At 37.2% G+C, this 23,177-nt stretch overlaps 1 protein-coding gene across 4 annotated transcripts in view; it reads right to left on the bottom strand.

Annotated features, from left to right (window-relative positions):
* Positions 1-23,177, bottom strand: part of EML5 (EMAP like 5) — a 175,754-nt gene that overhangs the window by 57,649 nt on the left and 94,928 nt on the right. For 2 of the 4 annotated variants that reach the window (XR_010839438.1, XM_059059510.2), the window contains exons 16-21: positions 22,586-22,679; positions 21,499-21,599; positions 16,714-16,916; positions 15,479-15,590; positions 14,268-14,395; positions 9,779-9,920 (exon numbers count right to left, since the gene is read on the bottom strand). Coding sequence is in view for 3 of the 4 variants with exons in the window: in XM_059059510.2 (XP_058915493.1) it covers positions 9,779-9,920; positions 14,268-14,395; positions 15,479-15,590; positions 16,714-16,916; positions 21,499-21,599; positions 22,586-22,679 (780 nt within the window). In the remaining variant the exon portion in view is untranslated. Of the gene's footprint in view, positions 1-7,531; positions 7,862-8,160; positions 8,257-9,778; positions 9,921-14,267; positions 14,396-15,478; positions 15,591-16,713; positions 16,917-21,498; positions 21,600-22,585; positions 22,680-23,177 lie in introns of those variants that run through there. The other 2 variants (XM_067027919.1, XM_067027920.1) reach the window with 2 other exon arrangements.

Raw genomic sequence — 23,177 nt, 5'->3', positions numbered from 1 at the left:
CAGGGCTATTTCAACTCTCCTGTTCTTTGCCATAATACAGTCCACAGAGATCCTGATCATCTTGACATTCCATAAAACATCTCAATGGTCCACTACATTGATGACATTATGCTGAATGGATCTGGGGAGCAGGAAGCAACAAGCATAATACTTTAGATGCCGTAGTAAGACAGAAGTGAATCAAGAGAGTGGCAGATAATTCCCACAAAAATTCAGGAACCCTGCCACCTCAGTGAAGTTTCTGGGGATCCAATAATCTGGAATATGTCAAGACATTCCCTCCAACTGAAAGACAAGTTGCTACACCTCCCATCACCTACCACGAACAAAAGGAGCAGAATTCTTGGTAGGCCTTTTGGGAAGCAACGCATACCACATTTGAGTGAGCTGCTCTCTCCATCTATCAAGCCACTTATAAGCTTCCAGTGGGGACCAGAACAAGAGAAGACAAGCTGATCTTCCACGTTGGTCTTATGATCAAGCAGATTCAATGATACTCCAAGTATCTATGGTAAATAGAGATGCTGTATGGAGCCTCTGGAAAGCTACCAAAGGAGCATACTTCAGACTGGGAGAAATTCCATGCCCTCCTTTACAGATAACTACTTTCCTTTTGAGAATTAGTTTCTGGATTGCTACTAGGTCTTATTAGACAGTAAGTAAATGCCTAACTATGGGATATCAGGTGACTGTATGTCCTGAGCTTCCTTTCATGAACTGAAAGTTACAACCTGGCCACTGACTGGGTGTACACAACAGCAATCTATCATCAACTGGACACAGAATAGAAAAGACCAGGCTTAGAGAGATCTGGAAGTTACAAGTAATTTATATGAACAACAGGTGGCTCAGAATCCTTCAGCAATAAATCCTATAGTGCAAGGCCTCTTCTCTCTCTCAATCTACACCTATGGCCTCATAGGTGTTCATTATGATCAGCTGACTGAGGAAGAAAAAATTTGAGCCAGACTTACAGATGTTCCTACACAATATGTTGGTACCTGCCTGAAAGCATCATAGCCCCACTCAGGGGTGACCCTGAAGGACAGCAGTAAAAGTAAAACTTCCCAGTGGGCAGCCCTTCAAGCAGTACATCTGGTTTACCACTTTTGTAGTGAGAGACAATTAGATAGACAGATTTACACTGATTCATTAGCCACTGTTAACTATTTGAATGAACAGTTAGGGATGGAAGAAACAGGATTGGAAGATCAGAGACATGGAAATCTAGAAAATAGATCTGTGCGTAAAACTCTCAGAAAGGGCATAGGCTGTGAAGATTTTTGTGGCCTAGGGAAAGCTCAATAAGGGCATCCACTGCAGAGGAGGCTCTCAATAATCAGATGGACAAAATAATATGCTCTATGGACATCAGGCAGCCTCTTTTCCTAGCCAGCTAGCACTTGCTTAGTGAGCCAAAGGTGGCAAGGACAGAGTCTATGCTTGGGTTAAAAAAACATGGGCTTTTCTTTACAGAGGCTGATCTTGCTACCACTACTGCTGAGTGTCCAACCTGCTAACAGTAGAGACCAACTGAGCCTCTGATATGGCACCATTCCCCAGGGAAACTAGCCAGACACCTGGTGGCATGCTGATTACGTTGGACTTCTTCCATTATGGAGAGGACAAAGAGTCATCCTCACTGGAATACACATGAATTTTGGATTCACCTTCCTTATTCACAGTGCTTCTGCTAGCACGACCACCTGTGGACACATAGGATACCTCAGCCACCATCACCGAATTCCGTGTTTCTGATAAAGGAACTCATTTCATAGCAAAGGATGTGCAGCATTCAGCTCATACCCATGGAATTAACTAATTTTATCACATATCCTCATCACCCACAGAGGGCTACTAACAGAATGATGGAATGGCTTACTGAAAACTAATTTATAGCACCTTTTGGGAAACAGTATCCTGAAAGACCAGAGTTTTGTCTTATAGGATGTGGTATATGCTTCACAGCATAGACCATTATATGGTGCTGTCTACCTCATAGGCAGAATACATGGGTCTGGAAATCAAGAGGTGGAGGTGGGAGTGGTTCTTCTCACTATTCCATCTAATCATATCAAGTATTTTTGCTGTAAGCTTCTTTGCCATAGACATTTTGCCGCAAACATTTTTGGTACATAACTAATTGTGAGGCAATTTTGCTGTAAAAGATAAAATAACTTGTTGACAGTTTGGTTTGACATATACAATACAAAAAAATATGTATGATGATGATTTCTTATTCTGAAACACACTACACTGGAGGAGAAAGAGGCTGAGGGCCTAGAAGGCACAGAGTTGAACCCACAATTCCTGTGGAACTTTAAAATGTCTATCAACAGGTGTGTGACAATCCATGCTCATGGATTAGTAAAATATCTACACTACCCTAAGCAATCTAGATATTTGATGTAATCCCTATCAAAATTCCACTGGCATTTTTCAGATACAGAACTAATAATCTTACAACTTGTATGGCACTACAAAATACCCTGAGTATCCAAAGCAATCTTGAGAAAGAACAACAAAATTGGAGACATCGCACTCCCTGATTTTAAGCTATATTACAAAGCCACAGTAATCAAAACAGCATGATTCTGGCATAAAAACAGATGCACAGATCAGTGGAACAGAACAGAGAGCCCAGAAATAAACCCACGTGCATATGGTTAATTAACTTACAAAAGAAGTCAAGAATGTACAATGGGGAAAGGAGAGCTTCTTCAATAAATTGTGTTGGGAAACCAGAACAGCCACATGCAAAAGAATGAAACTGGACCACTACCTTACACCACACACAAAAATTAACTCATTATGGACTGAAGACTTGAATATAAGATATGAAACCACAGAACTCCTAGAGGAAAACTTAGGTGTTAAGCTCCTTGACATAGATCTTGGCAATGATTTTTTGACTGACAGCAAAAGCAAGAACAACAACAACAAAAATAAACAAGTAGGACTACATCAAACTATAAAGCTTCTGCACAGGAAAGAAAACCATCAACAAAATGAAAAGGCAACCTACTGAACTGAAAAAATAATTGCAAATTATATATCAGATAAGGGAATAATATCCAAAATAAATAAAGAACTCATAAAATTCAACAGCAAAAAAAACACATTGATTTAAAAATGAGCAAAAGATCTGAATTGACATTTTTTCAAAGAAAACATACAAATGGCCAAAAGGTACATGAACTGATACAGAGAACAGATTAGTGGCTGCAAGAGGGTAGTGGGAGGTGGGGGTGGAGGAAAAAATCCAGGTTTGATTATAGTTAAAAGCTAAAGCCACAAATATGAGTTTTTAACAGGAATTTTCCAATATGTCATTATACAGAAAAGTGCAAAGGCTGGCAAATATTTGGAAAATACTGACTTTACACACATTAAGAATACAGACATTAATTCATGTTGCATATTTATACTTTGGTTATTCTATAACTAGTTACCATAAAATTGGATTATTTGGCAAAATTTTCATAGGATAGTTTATATTAACTATAACGACTTAGGGCTTCCCTGGTGGCGCAATGGTTAAGAATCCACCTGCCAATGCAGGGGACACGGGTTCAAGCCCTGGTCCAGGAAGATCCCACATGCCGTGGAGCAACTAAGCCCGCGTGCCGCAACTACTGAAGCCCACGCACCTTGAGTCTGTACTCTGCAAAAAGAGAAGCTACCACAATGAGAAGCCTGAGCACCACAATGAAGAGTAGCCCCCACTCGCTGCTCCTAGATAAAGCCCGCGTGTAGCAACAAAGATCCAACGCAGCCAAAAATAAATAAATAAATAAAAAACAACCATAATGACTTAGTTATAAAATGTTAAGCCTCAGGACCATAATACTTGCATATTCATTTTCTGAAGAAAACAGTGTTTACTTACTGAATGTTTGAAAGAGAAAACTGTGTTTTGTAATATTTAAACCACTATGACTTCAGTATTTTGTTATAATTACGTCAACCAGCATGTCCCTTTAAGGTTATGAACCATACATGTCCCTTTAAGGTTATGAAAATCCACTTGTCTTCCTCTTGAATTAATGATGATGAAGTAAAAATGAAGTGAGTATAGAAGAATAAAAAACAAAAATACAGAATCATGACTTTTCTCTAAAACCTAATATAAAGATCTACTCCTAGAAGGAGCCAGTAATACTGGTAGACAATTTTTCTGGTCTGATATAAGACATAAGTCCAAAGATTCAGGAAACACAACAAATCCTAAATAGAATAAATAAATAATAAACCACATACATGCACAATATTATTAAACCTCAGAACTGTAGAACGATGTAAAAGAGAACAATGGAAACCACAGGAATAATAATTCTGAATCAAGAACTCTAGAAGCAGTTAAATTAGCATTCAAGAAAGAGAGTAAAAAATGAAAACATATTCACACTAGTAGTATACCAACAGCAGGGCAGTGGAAACAGTTCCCCCTGAGGAGCAATATACTGCCAATCAAAAATGTTAAAACAGCAATAATAAAACTGAATAAAATTTTTTTTGCTTTTAAAGAATTGCAATGTCAGTGATAAAATATTTCTCCTGCCAAAATAGACCACTCCCACTGTCCTAGTCTTACATGCCACTGGTTCATCCAGAGGAAGATGAGAGAATTTCCAACAAGTCCTTATTATGGATATTCTAAAACTGTATTTTAGAAGAAAATGACAAAAGAAAAAGTTTGGGATACAAGAAGAAAAGGTGAACAAAGAAATGCATAAGCATAGATAACTCTAAGTAAACAATGACTGCACGAAACAATAATAATGTCCAATTGAAGGGAGGTTAAAAAAAAAAACAGAGATCCTCAAAAAATTACACTCCGGGGTATTTATCCGAAGAAAACAAAAACACTAAGTCAAAAGGTATATCAACCCCCATGTTCACTGCAGCATTATTTACAATAGCCAAGATATGGAAACAACCCACATGTCCACGAATGGATGAATGGATAAAGAAAATGTGGTATAGATATGTCTGTATGTATATACATATATATGCATACATACACACTATAAGATTACTCAGCCATAAAAAAGAATAAACTCTTGCCATTTGCAACAACATGGATGGGCATTGAGGGCATTATGCTAAGTGAAATAAATCAAACAGAGAAAGACAAATACTATATCCCACTTATATATGGAATCTAAAAAAAAAAGGCTCAAAGATACAGAGAACAGACTGGTGGTTGCCAGTGGTGGGGGTGGGCAAAATGGGTGAAGGGGGTCAGCAGGTACAAACTTCCAGCTATAGAGTAAAGAAGTCATAGACATGTAATGTACAGCATGGTGACTACAGTTAGTAATAGTGTAGCAACAATCGACGAGAGGGGGTAGGGAACTGAACGCACCAAGTTATGGGATCAAAAGGGCACAAGCAACTGATGATTGCAAGGCAAGTTTAATAACAAAGCATAGCCATATATATATCCCTAAAGCAGGGAATTTGCTTAGTCATGCCTTATCGGCATCAGCTGGTTGATTGGCTTCTCGGCTTAGTCACGCCTTATCGGCATCAGCTGGTTGATTGGCTTCTCGGCTTAGTCACGCCTTATCGGCATCAGCTGGTTGATTGGCTTCTCGGCTTCTCCCTCAAAGGCACCAATTTCCCCTCCAGGGTTGCTTTTCCTAGCTTTAGGACACAATCAGAGACTCCCAGTAACTGAGCAGGTCCCTGGAGCGATTTGGCCAAAGGCCATCTCCTTTTTTACGTTCATACCATAAAGTCCAGGATGCATACCAAGGAGAGTACAATCGGGCCCTGAGGCTTATGAGGGTCTTAATGGCGCCTTCCTCAGAGGGCAATGCTCGCCACATTTCCCCCTATTTTATTTTTAAAAGCTTGATAATGGAATTTCAACCCATACACCTCCTGACGAAGAGCAGCGAGACGAGACGGCCAACAATAAAGCGTAATAAACAAGGTAAGGCAATTAACATCAACAATACACATGACCCCACGGTAATCAATCCTGTGAGTCCATTTTGAAACCAATGCATTGGGTTTAACCATTGAAGCTGATCCAACAGTCCTTGAATTAATTGTTGGGGCCCGTCTTCTTGTAGATGAGCTTCTTGAATTGCTTGTATTTCCGCATTAAGTTTTTGTATGTCCAAACTAATGTGTCCATCAGTCCATACACTTAAAAAGTGCATTTTTACTTTGTTCCAATCCCAGTCAGTTTCATTATAAGCGTGTTGAGTCACACAAATCCAAGTATATTTAACATGGCAAATCAAACTCATTTTCAATTTTAAAGCCATAATTTGGTCTCCTAAACCTATGAGAGCATTTTTTAACTCATCAACCTCAGTTTTTAGTTGAGTATCAATATGACTTTGTCATGCTAATGCAATACTGGTATTTTTAGACAATTGATTAACATAATGTGCTTGTTGTACAGTTTTACCTTAATGCTAAACCGGCGGTAGCGGCTATGGCTGTTAAAGCGGCTAAGGCTAATATGCTACATATTAATATTCCAATGAATCATTTAGGTCTTTTTAAAACTTCAGATAATTCTAGCCAAGCTTGCATACTAGTACTATGATACCATGGTTCAGAAATATTTACAGGCAGCATTACATAGGAAGGTTGTTTTAACATCATAACAGAAAAAGTTCCTTTCATAGGCAGAATGCAAGTACTAAAAATACAATGCTGACAAGTTATATTATATCCTAAGGAACCAGAAGTAAACTCAATCTGTAAATCTCCTATTAGCAAGGCATATGAGGGTGTAACACAAGTAATAACCGGTTGATAAGAATAAGACAATGCAAACTTCCCAAAATCCCAATGCTTATAAAAAGCCAAACTATTATCAGTAACAGAAACTGAGGAAATTAAAATGGTACCATCATTATAATTTAAGGTGCACCAGATTTGAGAATTCAAAATCAGATTGGGGAAAATCAGAAGGAAAAAAGGAGGGAAACTTCAAACTTGTAACAGCTTTAACTACCCTTAAACTATGGCCGGCCAGTAAAGTCCCTTATCCTCCTACATATACTTCAACACAAAAATAGTATCTTTGACTTTGCAGCTTCTATTAGAGCTCCACTTTCAGCTTTATGATTAGACCCATCTTTGTTGCTTAATTACCAGTCTCATTTTTTTCCATTTTTGTTATTGTTGCCCTGGGAAATCATTTTTTCTAGAAGAGCAAGAAGATGTAAAGCTTTCTCAGCTTGGTAGGTTAATATATACAGGTCTACGATCAAAAAACACACTGCTTGGGCAAATTTTTCTTCAAAAGGTTCTATGAACTGATAAAGTTTTTCACCAACGGATATGGCTTCTGTATACTCTCGGACATGATACAGGATGACTGCTTGATTGTAATACAACATACTGTTTTCAAGATCATCTAGTCCATCCATTTCTTCAACAGCCGAGTGCACCCGATTCTTCAATTGGTTAAGTGTCTGTCTTAAACTATCTGTTGTTGTCTGGTTACTTTTGAAAAACTCAGCTACTGCCGTATTCAAAATTATTTTATAATTGTCTTTGTTTATATCTTGTAGGCAGGCAAGACGTTGCAGACAGACATCATAATTTCCAGCTGTGAAAGCCTGGAAAGCACTGGTGGACAACTCCTTCTCTTGATCAGTGATCTCAGGTCGGTTCTTGGATACTTTTTGTCCCATATTTTTTTACTTCTGACTATTGCCCCGAGTTACTATCAACTTTACTATGTGGCCACACTTTCACTCGTAACTCCGGGGGTTCACCTACCGAGATTCAGATGTCCCTCTCGTCAGGTCCCTGTTCGGGCGCCACTTGCCGCCAGCCGCGGCGGGTCCTCAAAGTGTAGCAACGATCGACGAGAGGGGGTAGTGAACTGAACGCACCAAGTTATGGGATCAGAAGGGCACAAGCAACTGATGATTGCAAGGCAAGTTTAATAACAAAGCATAGCCATATATATATCCCTAAAGCAGGGAATTTGCTTAGTCATGCCTTATCGGCATCAGCTGGTTGATTGGCTTCTCGGCTTCTCCCTCAAAGGCACCAATTTCCCCTCCAGGGTTGCTTTTCCTAGCTTTAGGACACAACCAGGGACTCCCAGTGACTGAGCAGGTCCCTGGAGCGATTTGGCCAAAGGCCATCTTTTTTATGTTCATACCATAAAGTCCAGGATGCATACAAAGGAGAGTACAATCGGGCCCTGAGGCTTATGAGGGTCTTAATGGCGCCTTCCTCAGAGGGCAATGCTCGCCACAGCATAGCTGGAAGCTGCTCAGAGAGTAGATTTTAAAAGTTCTTCACAATAAAACAAAATTTGTAAGTATGTATAGTGATGTTATTATGGTGATCATTTCACAGTATTTACAAATATTGGATCAATATGTTGTGCACCTGAAACTAATGTAAAGTTCTATGTCAATTATATTTCAATTTAAAAAAAGAAAGAAAATCTGATAGGTAATAAAAACAAGTGTGTTTCAAATCTGACTGGTCAGGACTTCCAATGGACTTGGGAAGGAAATAATTTTTTGACACAGTGGTTTTCTGTGCACAAAGAGGTGTGACTGTGGTTTTGAAATCTTACTATAACCCTTCACACCGAAAGTTCATGTACAAAACCACTGGTAATTCTCTCTAGTTTTTCAGAAAAAAACAAAGGAATACAACACACACACACACACACACACACACACACACACAGAATGAAAATGCTGAACATCAATAACTCAAAAAAAGGGAAGGACAGTGACTAGAGCTCTAGAGTTCTAGAGATTGTGATTAACTTCAGATTTTTAGTTAAGCATACATGTTAAATATTTAACAACAGCACTAGAAAAAGAGAATAGACTTCTATTGAATTTTAAGTCAATAGAAGGAAGCAAAAATAAATCAAATGATTAAATTATAACATGTTACCTAACTTCATCTTGGTCTTTACATTGCTAGCAATTCTTACTTTCATCTGCTTAAGCTATCACATTTCTTTCAGTCACAATTCCCAACTTTTTCAGCCAGAGCTCCTCCTACAATATCCTCATGCTATAAAATAATATTCCCTACCACTTTACTAAGAAATTTGAAGCTATCTGTATATCCTCATCTTGCCTAAGTTAATAGTAACAGTCTTGCTCCAACAATTGAAGCTCCTATTGCTCTATATTGATAGGGTAGCCTCATTTACCTCCTACAAATGTGCTCAGTTCTGTTTCCTCCTAAAATATCTTCCTCTCAACTCTGGTACTCCTTTTTTTTTTTTTTTTTTCCGGTATGCGGGCCTCTCACTGTTGTGGCCTCTCCCATTGCGGAGCACAGGCTCCGGACGCACAGGCCCAGCGGCCATGGCTCACGGGCTTAGTTGCTCCGCGGCATGTGGGATCTTCCCGGACCAGGGCACGAACCCGTGTCTCCTGCATCGGCAGGCGGATTCTCAACCACTGCGCCACCAGGGAAGCCCTGGTACTCCTTTTTAAGTTAAGGCTTTTCTGGTTTCTGATTCTGAATTATATATAATCCATAGTCATAAAGAAAAGAAAACTTAGCTTCTGTTTTCATCCTATATTCTTTTTTCCAAAATGATATTAAAAACTGACTCAGGGTAAGCATAATCATAGTAGGTCTCATAAAGCAAAGACCAGGTATAATTAATTTCCTTCATATACCATCATGAGCAAGTAGACACAGAATAAATATTTTAAGTGTTTTTTATATATTTACTATTGCTTTCTTACATTTGTGAGGGTTAAAAAAATTGTGACAATTTGATTTATGCTCAAGTCTGAGAGACACTTACCTTTTTTAAGTTTCCGGACAGCCAACATACAATGACTAGGAGAGAGATCCCATATTCTTAAGGTCTTATCATCACTTACAGTAGCACAGATGGGCAGATAAGGATGTGTAGCCAAACCCCACACCTCTCCTTCCATGTGTCCCTGTAAATAAAACATAGTTAAGATCAATTTAACCTAGAGATACTTGTATTTAGAAGAAAGCTAAAGACAACATTCAATAATATATAATAATGATAGGATAATGAATACTAGATAAATCTAATAAAACTCTTCTCTTTATCTTTGGAATACACCTTAAAATACCTTCGTAACAATTTTATCTCCACAGTTACAATATAATCAAGTTGCTATTGAAATTAGCTTCAAAATCCTACAACATTTAATGTGGAGAAAATAGAAACTGGCTGCCCTGGAATGCTAATAATTGCCATACAGGAGGGACTTGCTGCGTGACAGAGCAAGGGAGTACTGCAGACCTGTGCACCAGTGAAACTAGTAGAAATTATTTTAAAAACTTAAGTCTCTGGAAATGGTTTGGAGGAAATAGAACAAATGAAGAAACATTTACTCAAGAAAATCTGCTAAAATTCAGTAAGAACAGTGAGTTTGCTGTATTTGAACCGAGACACCCCTTTTCTCCCTCTTCCCCACTCACTGACATGAAAACTCCATACCAGATTGATGTAACCAAGAACAAGGGCTGTCTCTCTCCCCAGCCACTAGGGGAGCTTTCTTCCCAGAAGGGGCAGGGGTCAGCATTTCTCATCCTGCCCCTAGCTACCTGCTATTGAGGCTAAATTCTTGGTGATTGCTGCTGAGAGGTGGGAGCTCCCTCCTTCTATCCACCCCCTATTCTGAGATGGAGTCTCTATCTTAGGTGCAGTGGCCAGTAAAAATACTGGGGCCTCAATGTCAACTCAAGAAGATCTGAGGCTACTTGCTCCCTCCCCACCAACTGAGCACTGAGATCTAAAGCAAGGGACACTCAGAAAAAGGAAGCATTCCACTGTTTTCACCCTCAACTACAGAGCCCTGGATCAGAAATTCTTCCGGGAGAGAGAGAGAGAGAGAGAGAGGCAAGCCATAAAACAGCTCCTAGCCTCTTCTCAAAGTAACTGACTTCATTTACTACAACGTGGAAAAGTTGAAGCCTAAAGGTGCTCTTGAAAACAATGGAGGTTGTGATGAAAGTTAATTGGGAGGCAACTGACAGACTCACTGGACGTGGCTAAAATGAAGGCCAGCTAGTCTGTCTAGGAAAAACAGGAAAATTTCATAGACAACGGGAAGAGACTGCTTAACTTCAGAAGAAATCTCAAACAGTAACCTAGGGAACTGTCCCTTTTAAGAAGCCTGAATTTGATTGGTTTAGCTTGTGAAGGAATTTATTCTCCAGGAAAATGTTGGAAACAATAGAGTAATCAGTGAGCAATTAATGGAGTTTAAGAGCTGGATGTGGTTAGGGAAAGAGGCCATCAAAGAGGACAGAATACTTCCTAAATCATTTTATGGAGCCAATATTATCCTGATACCAAAACCAGACAGACACAAAAAACTACAGACCAATATCCCTTATAAATATGGATGTTAAAATCCTCAACAAAATACTAGCAAACTTATTCCAACAACATATAAAAGGAATTATATACCATGATTAGTGGGATTAATCCCAGGAATGAAAGGTTGGTTTAAAATCCAAAAATCAATTAATGCAATATACTCATTGCTTTTGACAAATGACACAATCTTTTTCTTTTTAACATCTTTACTGCAGTATAATTGCTTTACATTGTTGTGTTAGTTGCTGCTGTATAACAAAGTGAATCAGCTATACATGTATATATATCCCCATATCTCCTCCCTCTTGCGTCTCCCTCCCACCCTCCTTATCCCACCCCTCTAGGCGGACACAAAGCACAAAGCTGATCTCCCTGTGCTATGCGGCTGCTTCCCACTAGCTATCTATTTTATATTTGGTAGTGTATACACATCCATGCCACTCTCCCACTGGTAAGGTACCAGCTTACACTTCCCCGTCCCCGTGTCCTCAAGTCCATTCTCTATGTCTGCCTCTTTATTCCTGTCCTGTTCCTAGGTTCTTCAGAACCATTTTTTTTAAGATTCCATATATATATGTGACACAATCTTTTATGATAAAAATAAGCAACAAACTAGGAATAAAAGAGTAATTCCTCAACCTGATAAAGGGCAAAGAAGAAAAATCCACAGTTAACATTATACTTAATGGTAAAAGACTAGATGCTTCCTCCCTAAAATTAGAAACAAGACAAGGATGTTTACTCTTATTACTTCTGTTCAACATAGTACTGGCAGTTCCAGGCAGCATAATTAGGCAAGAAAAGGAAATAACAGGCATCCAGATTGGAAAGGGAGAAGTAAAACTATCTCTATTTGCAGATGACATAATCTCTTACGGTATACAGAAAATCCTAAAAAAATCACCAAAAAACTATTGGAAGTAATATATGAGTAAGTTATTTTAACAAAATAACTACAAGACAGCTACACTGAAAACTATAAAACATTGTTGAAAAAAATTAAAGAAGATCTAAATAAATGGAGAGATCCACGTTCATGGATCAGATTTAATATTGTTAAGAGGCGCTAGTCCCCAAACTGATCCACAGAATACTGCTGCTACAAACATTGTTGTACGTGGGTTTTTTTGGTATATACATGAATGCACTTCTACTGTGTACATACATTCCCACACTTTTAATTACTATAGTTTTATATTATCTTTATTTCTAGCACAGAGAGTTTCTCAAAAATTTCTTGACTATTTTTGAATAGTTTCTCTTCTAGATGATTAAACAAAATCTTTCCAGAATTTGTGAAAAATCTCATTAGGATATGGATTATGATCATGCACAATTTATTTACATCTTTTATGCCTTTAGTAAAATTTTATAGTTTTCTTAATACACATCTTGCATATTTTTAGCCATCTTTATTTCTGGTTACTATATAGTTTTCTTTGTGAGTACCATTTTGTGTCATATGTGTTAGCTGGTCATTGCTGATATGTAGAAATACTACTGACTTTTACATGTTGACTTTGCATATATGCAATTTGTAGGACTCCTTAATTAGTTCTAATAATTTTTCAGTTTATTCTCTTGAATATTCAAGGCATAGGGTTATAATATCCGCAAATACTGATATCCATCCAGTGTCATCCATTTGCTTCCAACATGTACACCTTTAATTGTTTTTTGTTTTGTTTTGTTTTACTGGACTGGCTAAGACCTCACATACAATGTTGGACAGTAATGGTGAGACCTGGTATCCTGTCTTGTTCCTGACATTTAGGAGACAGTAGATATGTGAAATCTTAAACTTTATAATAAATATTAAAAAAATAATGTCATTTATGACTTCTAAAAATCTTTTCTTACAATTATGAAATTGTATTTTTGAATAGGTCCATCCATGGGTTCATCTGTAAAAGTGTAGTTGTGTTTATATTTTCCAAGAGAGCATAAATATGTTAAACACCATGACTCTAACATCTTTTTACTTTAAACGAATATCATGTGACTGAAATTAAAGAGTAAGATATGAAAGTTTGACAGTTAATTTAATATAAAATGTTTTGTTACTTGCTTACAAATTCTCCTTGTTACATCAGGATATTATGTTAACCTTAAAGCATGTGCAATGTTCTTATCTACATGTGCTCTTTGGTGTCTTAACAGGAGTGAAGTGGGGGTTGGAGAAGAAATCAGTCTGTATTAAAAAAGAACATAATTCTTTTTCAGGGTAAAAGGCAAACCCAAAATGTGTTACTATACAGAGTTGCATGAGGACAATTTTTCATTAGAGTAAATACTACCTCACCTGCTGTGTTTTATAGTATCAAAAACCATAATATACATAGGAAATGTAAACCTGAAAAATTAATACAGCATTCCTGATGGAAATGTTGAGGATTAGCTAATCCTGCTGTTTTATGTTATATTTCTACCACACAAAGTCTGTACTTCTGGATTTCCAAAATCACTAACATATTTTCATGGATAAATGTTTTCAGCATTAAAATTTTAGCATACACTCATTTTTTACTTTTCTAAGTTAGAAACTTGAGAAACAATGAACTAAACTGAAGAGTTTCATAGAAAAACAACTGCCTTAGTGTCAACAAATGTACTTCAAAGAAATAAAATTAAATATGAAATAAATGGACTGGGTTAAATTAATTACAACTGGCTTTTTTTTCTATTGGTTTCTTGCTTTGCAATAAGAAATTACTGAAAATATTGGCAATTATTCTACATGATAATGTGCATATTATTTACAAATACTACTCATTTAACTATGATTAAATTTGTTTTGTAAATATTAACATTAACAAATATTTCCCTAAATAATTTAACATTATTTTTCACCACTGCCAACTGCTGGCTCTTATGTATTGAATCAACTGTATACAAAGGGAAAAGAAAGCATATTAACATTTAAAATTACCTGGACCAGAAGTGTTATTGGGCCACTTTTATCCACTTCTAGTATTTCACCATTCTTTGTGCCAACTAAAAGATGACCATGTCCTAATGATATGGCACGTATAGATGGGTTATCTTCCAAGAGAAGACCTAAAATGTTAAATGGAGATGTTCTTCTAGGTATGAAGTTACTATAATACAAGGGTGTATATATTGCCAATGATGCTATTTTGACAATGCAAATCATGTTGCACAGTTGCTTTCTCCTATATTTTAAGTATTCTAATAAATGTACCACATTTTCCCCAATTATTCAATTTACTAATCTCAAAAGTAAGTACCATTTATATGCTACAATTCCATGATTCTGTATTATTCCAGTTCCCCTACTACCAGTCTGACAACTGTTTCTTTTCCTTTTACATTTGCCCCTCATCCACCTCCTGACCCTCTTAGAGCATGTACAATATTCTGGTTAGTAATTTTAATTCAATTTGATTTAAGATTAATTCATTTATGTTTACTGTACCCTAGGCAGGCTTCAGAGATATACTGGTAAACGTGATAGAGCCAAGTTTCTGCCCTCACAGAGCATACAAAGAGGAAAACAGACCTTGTGTGAGGAGCATATTGACAATGGAACAAAAGGGAATTTAACCTTTTGTGAGGGGGAGAGGGGATGGGAGTGTAAAGAATCATTCTAGAAGAAACAGTGTTTGAGATCTGAAAAATGAGCATATGGTCAGGTAACTGGAGGAAGCAAGAGGGAGGAGAAGGCAAAAGTGACAGCATACAGGAAGGCCTGGAGGTCAGAGACAGAGTGCTGTAGTGCCTTAACGCACTATGAGAAAGGGTAAAGAAAGAAGGGCCTGCAATGCTAGAGAGGGAGAGTCAACAAAACACTAAGATGAAACAAAAGGCCAAGTTTGAAAACAATACCCTGACTGGTGGTAAATGTGACACTCACATGGCAATTTTCTTTGAAAAATTAAAAATGTTAAAAATTAACATTGATAATCTTGTATTTGTTTATATATTACTATGTGTATCACTGAAAATAGATTTTGAAAGGATAGCAACGATTCTGGCATCCAGTTAAGTGGCTTCTCTTACTGAACTCTGATGCCTGTCTAGTAAGGAAGGAAAAATATACCCCATGTGCTCCACCTCAGTGCCCACCATGTTAATAAGCAATTAATCTTTTTTCCTACAAATCTCAAAATCTCAAATCACCTTTAGATCCTGGGGCCAAAGCAGCTCTTTTTATAGCGTAGGTCTTGAGACATCTTTCAAAGGAGTCATCCCAAAGAGCTACTACCCCATCTTTCCCTCCAGTTACGAATCCCTACAAAAGTAAAAGTTTTAAGTTAATGAAGATATAAATATTTAAAAAATAATAACCTTCTTTTATATTGAAAAACTCTGGAGGCAAGAATATTTATAGCCAAATGTTACAGCTTGTAAAAAACAGAAATTAGCATAGAATCCATTAGGTTTTTTTAAACATCAACATGGAATTTGCAAAAAATATTTATCATGACACAAAACATTCTACTTTTAGAATAGGACTTTAAAAACACAGTTTGCAATTTGGAACCATAAAGTAGCTCTACCACTTTCATCACCTTCTCCTGGAGGCTTCATAATCCCATCCTTTAAAAAGAGGGGATAATAGGGCTTCCCTGGTGGTGCAGTGGTTGAGAGTCCGCCTGCTGATGCAGGGGATACGGGTTCGTGCCCCGGTCCGGGAAGATCCCACATGCTGCGGAGCAGCTGGGCCCGTGAGCCACGGCCACTGAGCCTGCGAATCCAGAGCCTGTGCCCCACAAAGAGGGGATAATAATAATAGCTATGGGACTTCCCTGGTAGCTCAGTGGTTAAGAATTTGCCTGCCAATGCAGGCGACACGGGTTCAAGCCCTGGTGTGGGAAGATCTCACATGCCATGGAGCAACTAAGCCCGTGTGCCACAACTACTGAGCCTGTGCTCCAGAGCCCATGAGCCACAACTACTGAGCCTGCGTGCTGCAACTACTGAAGCCCACGTGCCTAGAGCCCGTGCTCTGCAACAAGAGAAGCTACTGCAATAAGAAGCCTGCGCGCTGCAACGAAGACCCAACACAGCCAAAAATAAACAAATAAAACAAATAAATGTATTAAAAAAATAATGATAGCAACCTCACAGGATATGGTGATAACATATAAAGTACTTAAACAATTTTTGACTCATAGTAAAAGATTAATAAATAGTAAGTTAAACTTTTTTTTTTTTTTAATAACAGCAGACCTATTTCACTCTGGGTTCAGGAGTTTGAAAAGAGGAATAAAATAACGTCAGGAAGACTCTAGCTCACATATTATTATTGGGTAGCTCAGCTAAGTAGAAAGGTAGTGTCCCTGTACTTGTGAAAATGTTCTGCACTCCATGATCAAACTATGTTTAACTTAAAATTTATTTAGGTTACTTACTTTTTCCAATGCATGCATACTGAACACTGGTCCATCATGTGCTTTAACTGTCTTTACAAGAAAGATGTCTCTCCAGATACACACGTCTCCTGTGGATGTTCCAGAAAAAGCCATCTCTTCAGTCCATCCATATACTGCACACATCATTGTGTCATTTTTCCCCAGTGTGCCTACGTAGCCTTTTCTTCCAATCAATCCTCCCCCTGGTTCATAAAAAATATTATGAAAGTACCACTTTCAAAACGTATAAAATTCAAAGCAATAAAATTTCTTTTCTGCTGTTTTTCTTGTTTAAAGAGAAAGACATGTAACAGTAAGGAGAGTTAAAAAGAAAAATAAAGGTCTCTCAATCAGTGACTTGGGCAACACCTTGCTTGGCTGTGGCAGGCATACCCATGGCTGCTTTCAGGTCATAGCTTTTTGGATAAACAAAAATATGTACTAAGTCAGTTTAAATCAGTCTTTTGATTAGTTTAAAAAAAATTATATTATGACATATTTAATACAAAAAGTAAAAAAAATACAATAAGTTCTTCTATATCCATTATCAATTTACATAAAATTACTAAACAATCAAAACGTATGCCAATCCCATCTCGCTTCTTCACCAGCTACTATTCTGAATGTGATCTTGATTATTCTCACACATTCCCTTATACATATTTTATACATATTTTACTACTTATTTTTTAATTCTTAGGTAACATGTCATTATTTTTCATGTTTAAAATTTTCTATAAATACATATCCTGTATGTATTCTTTTGCAGCCTGCTTTTTTCACCAACAACTTGTTGTGGAGTTTTATACATGTTGATTTGTACCCCTAGAAAACTCATTTTCCTGACTATATAGCATTCCATTATATAAATACAGCATTTTCCTATTAACGGGGACTTAATCAAGTTGCTTCCAAGATTTTGCTATTGAAAACAATGCTGCTTTAAACACTCCTGCAAGGGCCTCTTCTATAAAAGTGCAAGAGATTCTCTAGGAATGCCTAGGAATGATCATAGGGTATTTGCAAAAGGAACAGCATGTAGATGAGAGGTATCATCTCTATGACCAAATTGTCTTCCAAAGTCGATACACCAACATATACTCCCATTAATAGTGAAAGGAGTTCCTGTTGTTTCCCACCTTTCAGAACACTTGGTATTATCAGACTGGGGGATGTGAAATATCAACCGAATTTTATTGCAGTTTTAATTTGCATTTCTCCAATTATTCATGAGCTTTATCTTCTTTTCCTATTTTTATTGGTCATTCATTATCTATTGATATCTTTTGCCCATTTTTCCAAATGAACTCATTCACTCATTCATTTATTCAAGAAATATATATAGATACCAGACACTATTTAAGGCGATGGGGGCAGAGCTATGAACAAAACAGACAAGACAACAGAATTCCCTGCTTTCATGGAGCTTCCTGGTGAGAGACAGTCAATAAATATGACAAATAAGTAAAATGTGCAGGATGTTAGATGATGACGGGTGCTGTTGAGAAAATGGAAGCATAAAAGGGAGATAAGAAATGAGAGGGGTCCATTTTAAGAAGGGTGGTTAAGAAAGGCCTCATTGAGAAGGTGGTATCTGCATGAAGACCTGAAGGAGGTAGCAAGATCAAGCCATGCAAAAAGAGCTTTCAAGACAGAGGAATCAGCAAACGCAAAGGCCCCAAGGCAGGAACGTGACAACAATCTTCAAGGAACAACTAGGGAGGCCAGTATGGAGTAGCAAAGAAAGTAAGGGAGGCAGTAATGGGAGATGGGGTCAGAGAGGTCAAAGGCAGCACTACAGGCCATTGTAAGGATTTAACTTTTACTCTTTATGAGATGAAAAACATTTGGGTGGTGGAATGACAAGACTTGGCATATCACTTATTACCGGGTTCATTCTGATTTCTGGGTTGAGGGTAATTTGCATAACGGCAAGGATGAAAAGAGTTAGAAGGCTATTTCAATCATCTGGGCAAATGATAACGGTGGCATGGGTCTGGTGATAACATAGAAGATGATGAAAAATAGTCATATTCCAAATGTATTCAGAAGATTGTCTTTTCTTAACATAGCAGCCAGAGTTGTTAGTGCACTTGGAAGGGCAGTTAAGTCAAGTGGTGAAGGGAATAAAACAGGTTAGACTTCTCTCAAAAGAAGGAGAATATAACTCACAAATTTAAAGTGTAAACAACTGTGTGGATGTGTTTTAGTACATAGGTAAGAAGAGAAATTGATTAGCAACTGGAGGGTAGAGCTCAAACAGTGTATTTGTTTGTTTTTACCTACTTAAGATGGCGAAATAACACCACATTTATATACTGAAGGGAAAGAGTTGGTAGAGAGGGAAAACTGATAATGCAAGAGAGAAAGGGAAGAAGAATTGGGATCATGTCCTTGAATAGGTGAGAGATGGGATCTAGTGCACAAGTGGAGGGGACTGGGTTTACCTAGAGCACAGATTATCCATCCAGAGAAGGGTCAGCAAACTATGGGCTGTAGGCCAAATCCTGCCATCACCTGTTTTTGTTCAGTGCCCACAGGAGCACAGCTGCAGTGGCTACGTTGGTTTTCTTCTCTGCTCCCAGAGCCTGCCTCCCTGACTTTTGGCTGCCAACTAGCAGCTGCCTAGGGCCTGAGCTGGTCACCATCCACAAGTTGAGGACTTTGCTATGGCAACTGCTGGGCACCCAGCAGTGAAATCACAGTCCAGGAGTTGCCTTGCCTCTGGCCATCTGCCCAAGTTGAGAAGGTAGGGCTCTCCAGGAGGAGAAGACACACTAGAATTAGTGTGTCACTAGGGCAGAGTGAGGCTGACTATGGTCTCCTCAGAGCCCAACCTGCAAGTCCTGTTCACTGCAGCAGGCTGATCTTGGAGGGAATGTCTCCAGTTAATGGCAACTGGGTGCAAACTGGGTACGGCAAGGCAGGAGTTTTCTCTCTTGTTCTCTAAGTACCTATATAATATCCTTGATTTTGTCTCTATGTCTGGAAAGTCTAAAATATTTACTATTTGCCCATTTACAGAGTTTTTCACCTCTGGTTTAGATAATCATTATTGAGTTTTCTGATACACACAGCATAACATGTTTGTATTGTACAAGGTCATACCTACCATGGAATAGAGTTCAAATTCCTTAGAGATTAATAATTCATAACTTGCAATTCTCAAAGCCTATATCTGGGATAGGAGGCAAGAAGCTCCCTTTTAGCCTCAGTCCTAAGTCATCTTTAACTTAGTTTACATAAATCTATGCATTTAGAGGGTAGACAGATGGCATTTATTCAGATTAATAAAGTGGTTCCTTATTTCCCAGTTGACTACTGAAACTCTGGATCAGAACCTCAAAGTGAGGAATGCTGAAATGCACTAAAGTCTTAACATTTATCCTTTTATGGTTCAGTTTCAGGTCTACTTTATGTCAAATCAAAGTTAAAGAAAAAAGTTATTCAACTGCAAATCTTTTCATTTTAAGGCTATTTACTTTCTTTAAGTCTCTTATTTCAGACAAACTTATAGTTTTTTTATTTTTCAAAACCGCAATAATAGCATTACTTGCTGGGTATTTGCAATTCCAAGTGACTAAGATACTCAAAAGTTTCATTTAAATGAATGGAAATGAAAATTACAAATGTGAAGATACTTCTTTTTACTATGTAAATGTATATACACTATGATCTAATGAGTCTGTGATAAAGTATTAAAACAAGTCTGAAAATCGACTCATGTCCTATGTAGTTTACAATTTGAAAGCTAATTCAACTTGGAAAATATCTTCACTAAGTCTATTCTTTTCTAACCTATGTCTCACTTCTCTCTATAGCTATGTATTTTATCTGAAAGGTTTAAGTGTACTAAGACTGTCAAATTGCTGGAATTTATAAGTACGCTATTCGATTTGGAAAAGAGACTTTTTAATTTTAAAATATGAACTTCTACAGTCACTAATTTACTAAATGACTAAAGTAATATAACATTCCATTTCTATATAATTTTATAGCACAAAGAATTTTGACACAATTTCTCAATTTTAGTTTAGACTAAAAAACATGTCTTCAACAGAAGAACGAAGTTTGGACATCACTTGATTAATCTCATAAGTTAAATTCTTTTGCAAATATGAATACTATATCAATGCAGCCAATAAATAATGATAAAATAAATCTTAACTTTGTTTAAAATGTATCAAGACAACTGTGAATCATTCTTTAAAAAAATAAACTTTTCACTTTTGAGAATTTTAGATTTTCATAAAAGATGCAAAGATAACACAGAGTGTTCTCATATACTGCTCACCCACCCAGTTTCCCATAACATTAACATCTTACAATACTACAGACTACTTGTCAAAACTAAAAAACCGACATATCTGATATATTACTATTAACTGAACTCCAGACTCCATTCAGATTTCACCTATTTTTCAACTAATGAAACTTCTGTTCCAGGATCCAATTTAGGATATCACATTGTACTTAACACCAAATCACTTTTAAAAACAATAGTTTCTACCAAATGTAAAACAGATAGCTAGTGGGAAGCAGCTGCATAGCACAGGGAGATCAGCTTGGTGCTTTGTGACAACCTAGAGGGGTGGGATAGGGAGGGTGGGAGGGAGACACAAGAGGGAGGAGATATGGGGATATATGTATACGTATAGCTGATTCACGTTGTTATATAGCAGAAATTAACACACCATTGTAAAGCAATTATACTCCAATAAAGCTGTTAAAAAAAAAGTAATAGTTTCTTAAATTTCAAAGGAGCAAAAAGAAGCACGTCCTTACCTGCTCTACGCCAAAATTTCATGTGTTTAATTCCAGCAGTAATTAATTTATCAGGTACATACGGGTTCATCTTTACAACAAAAATCTTATCTTTACTTCCTCTGAAATAAATACCAAAATGTTTTAACTCTGAAGATAAATCTCTCCTGTAATAACCTTTTGCATAATCCATACCCCATCTTGATTACTCCATTACTAAATGCTTGGCCCACTTGTCTCTTAGGTTTAGGCTACGTAATCATGCGTTTGTACATTTGTTATTTTGTTATTATTTTAATTTATTAACTCCTCTCAACAGAATCTTAAAAGATAGGAACAGTGAGAACTGAACTTCTTTTGGATAGCACCTACTATAGTACTGTACATAGAGAATGCCATTTGTGGCATGAATGAGTTAAAGAAAAAAAATTGTATAGTACTCTGTTACAGCTTAATATAGTCTTTCCAAATACAAAATCCTCTTAAACTATCTTTTATTTGGGTCCTGTCTATATACTCTGAAGAAAGCATTTATCTATATTTTAAAAGTGCTTTTATGTATCACTTTAGAGAATAGGAAGTTAAAAAAATAGTCTCAAACTGTTGACTATTTCCTCCTTTAAAGCAATTGCTAATATTTATTATTATTATAGAAATAATAATGCTCACTGTAGAAAATTTAGAAAATGAAAACTATAACAGAGAAAATAAAAATAATCTATAACTTCTTTGTGATACATGTGTGTATGTATCTCCTTTCACTCAAATATATAAAATGAGTATTTTATCATGCTTTCAATGACTACAGAATAGCTTATCTTACAGTGGAATTCACTCTACCTATAAATGGAGATTTTTGATCATCACTACTTCGAATATCATTACAGTTACATTAAAAAGTGTGTTCACAAGGGATAAACCTACAAATGAATCATGAAATCATTTGTCTTTTTACCACGATTATACTATTTATTCAATGGTAATAAAGATGGCAACAATTTAAAAAGTTACGTTTCCTTGATTTAAAAACCATTATAAGTAAAAAAAAAAATTTAAGTCCAAGGTAATTTCAGTATTTTGCCAATGTGATATCAAGTTTTTTCCCTACCTTACTATCGAAAGTTTCTCTCCTTTTTTCCAGTCCCACAGCACAATAGTGTGGCTATCATCTATTCCAACTGAAGCCAGACGTTTCCCATCCGCTATGAAAATTAATCACAGAGATAGACTGATCATTAACATTCAGAAGATAAAAAACACTCAGTACATATTCTGATACCACAGCACTATATTTAAAATTTTATAAAATACTGTTAAATGTTAGGCACGCATACAGCTATGAAACAAAAAGCAGAATTTATAAGGAGGGGGAAGAATAGTTTCTCAATGCATCTAAACCTATCTGCTGACTTCTTCCTCTGACTTCACTTACCTCATCTTCTACCAGCTTAAGAAAGGGGAAAGGAGGAAGATAAGAAAAGTAGAAAAAAGATAGTCATAGGGGGCTTCCCTGGTGGCGCAGTGGTTGAGAATCCGCCTGCCAATGCAGGGGACACGGGTTCATGCCCCGGTCGGGGAGGATCCCACATGCCGTGGAGCGGCTGGGCCCGTGAGCCATAGCCGCTGAGCCTGTGCGTCCGGAGCCTGTGCTCCGCAACGGGAGAGGCCACAACAGTGAGAGGCCCGCGTACCACAAAAAA

This window comes from Kogia breviceps, chromosome 3 (genome assembly GCF_026419965.1).
Source record: "Kogia breviceps isolate mKogBre1 chromosome 3, mKogBre1 haplotype 1, whole genome shotgun sequence".
Classification (NCBI taxonomy): domain Eukaryota; kingdom Metazoa; phylum Chordata; class Mammalia; order Artiodactyla; family Physeteridae; genus Kogia; species Kogia breviceps.
The sequence above is the reverse complement of the archived record's forward strand: the minus strand, read 5'-3'. Positions and strand labels throughout refer to the sequence as shown.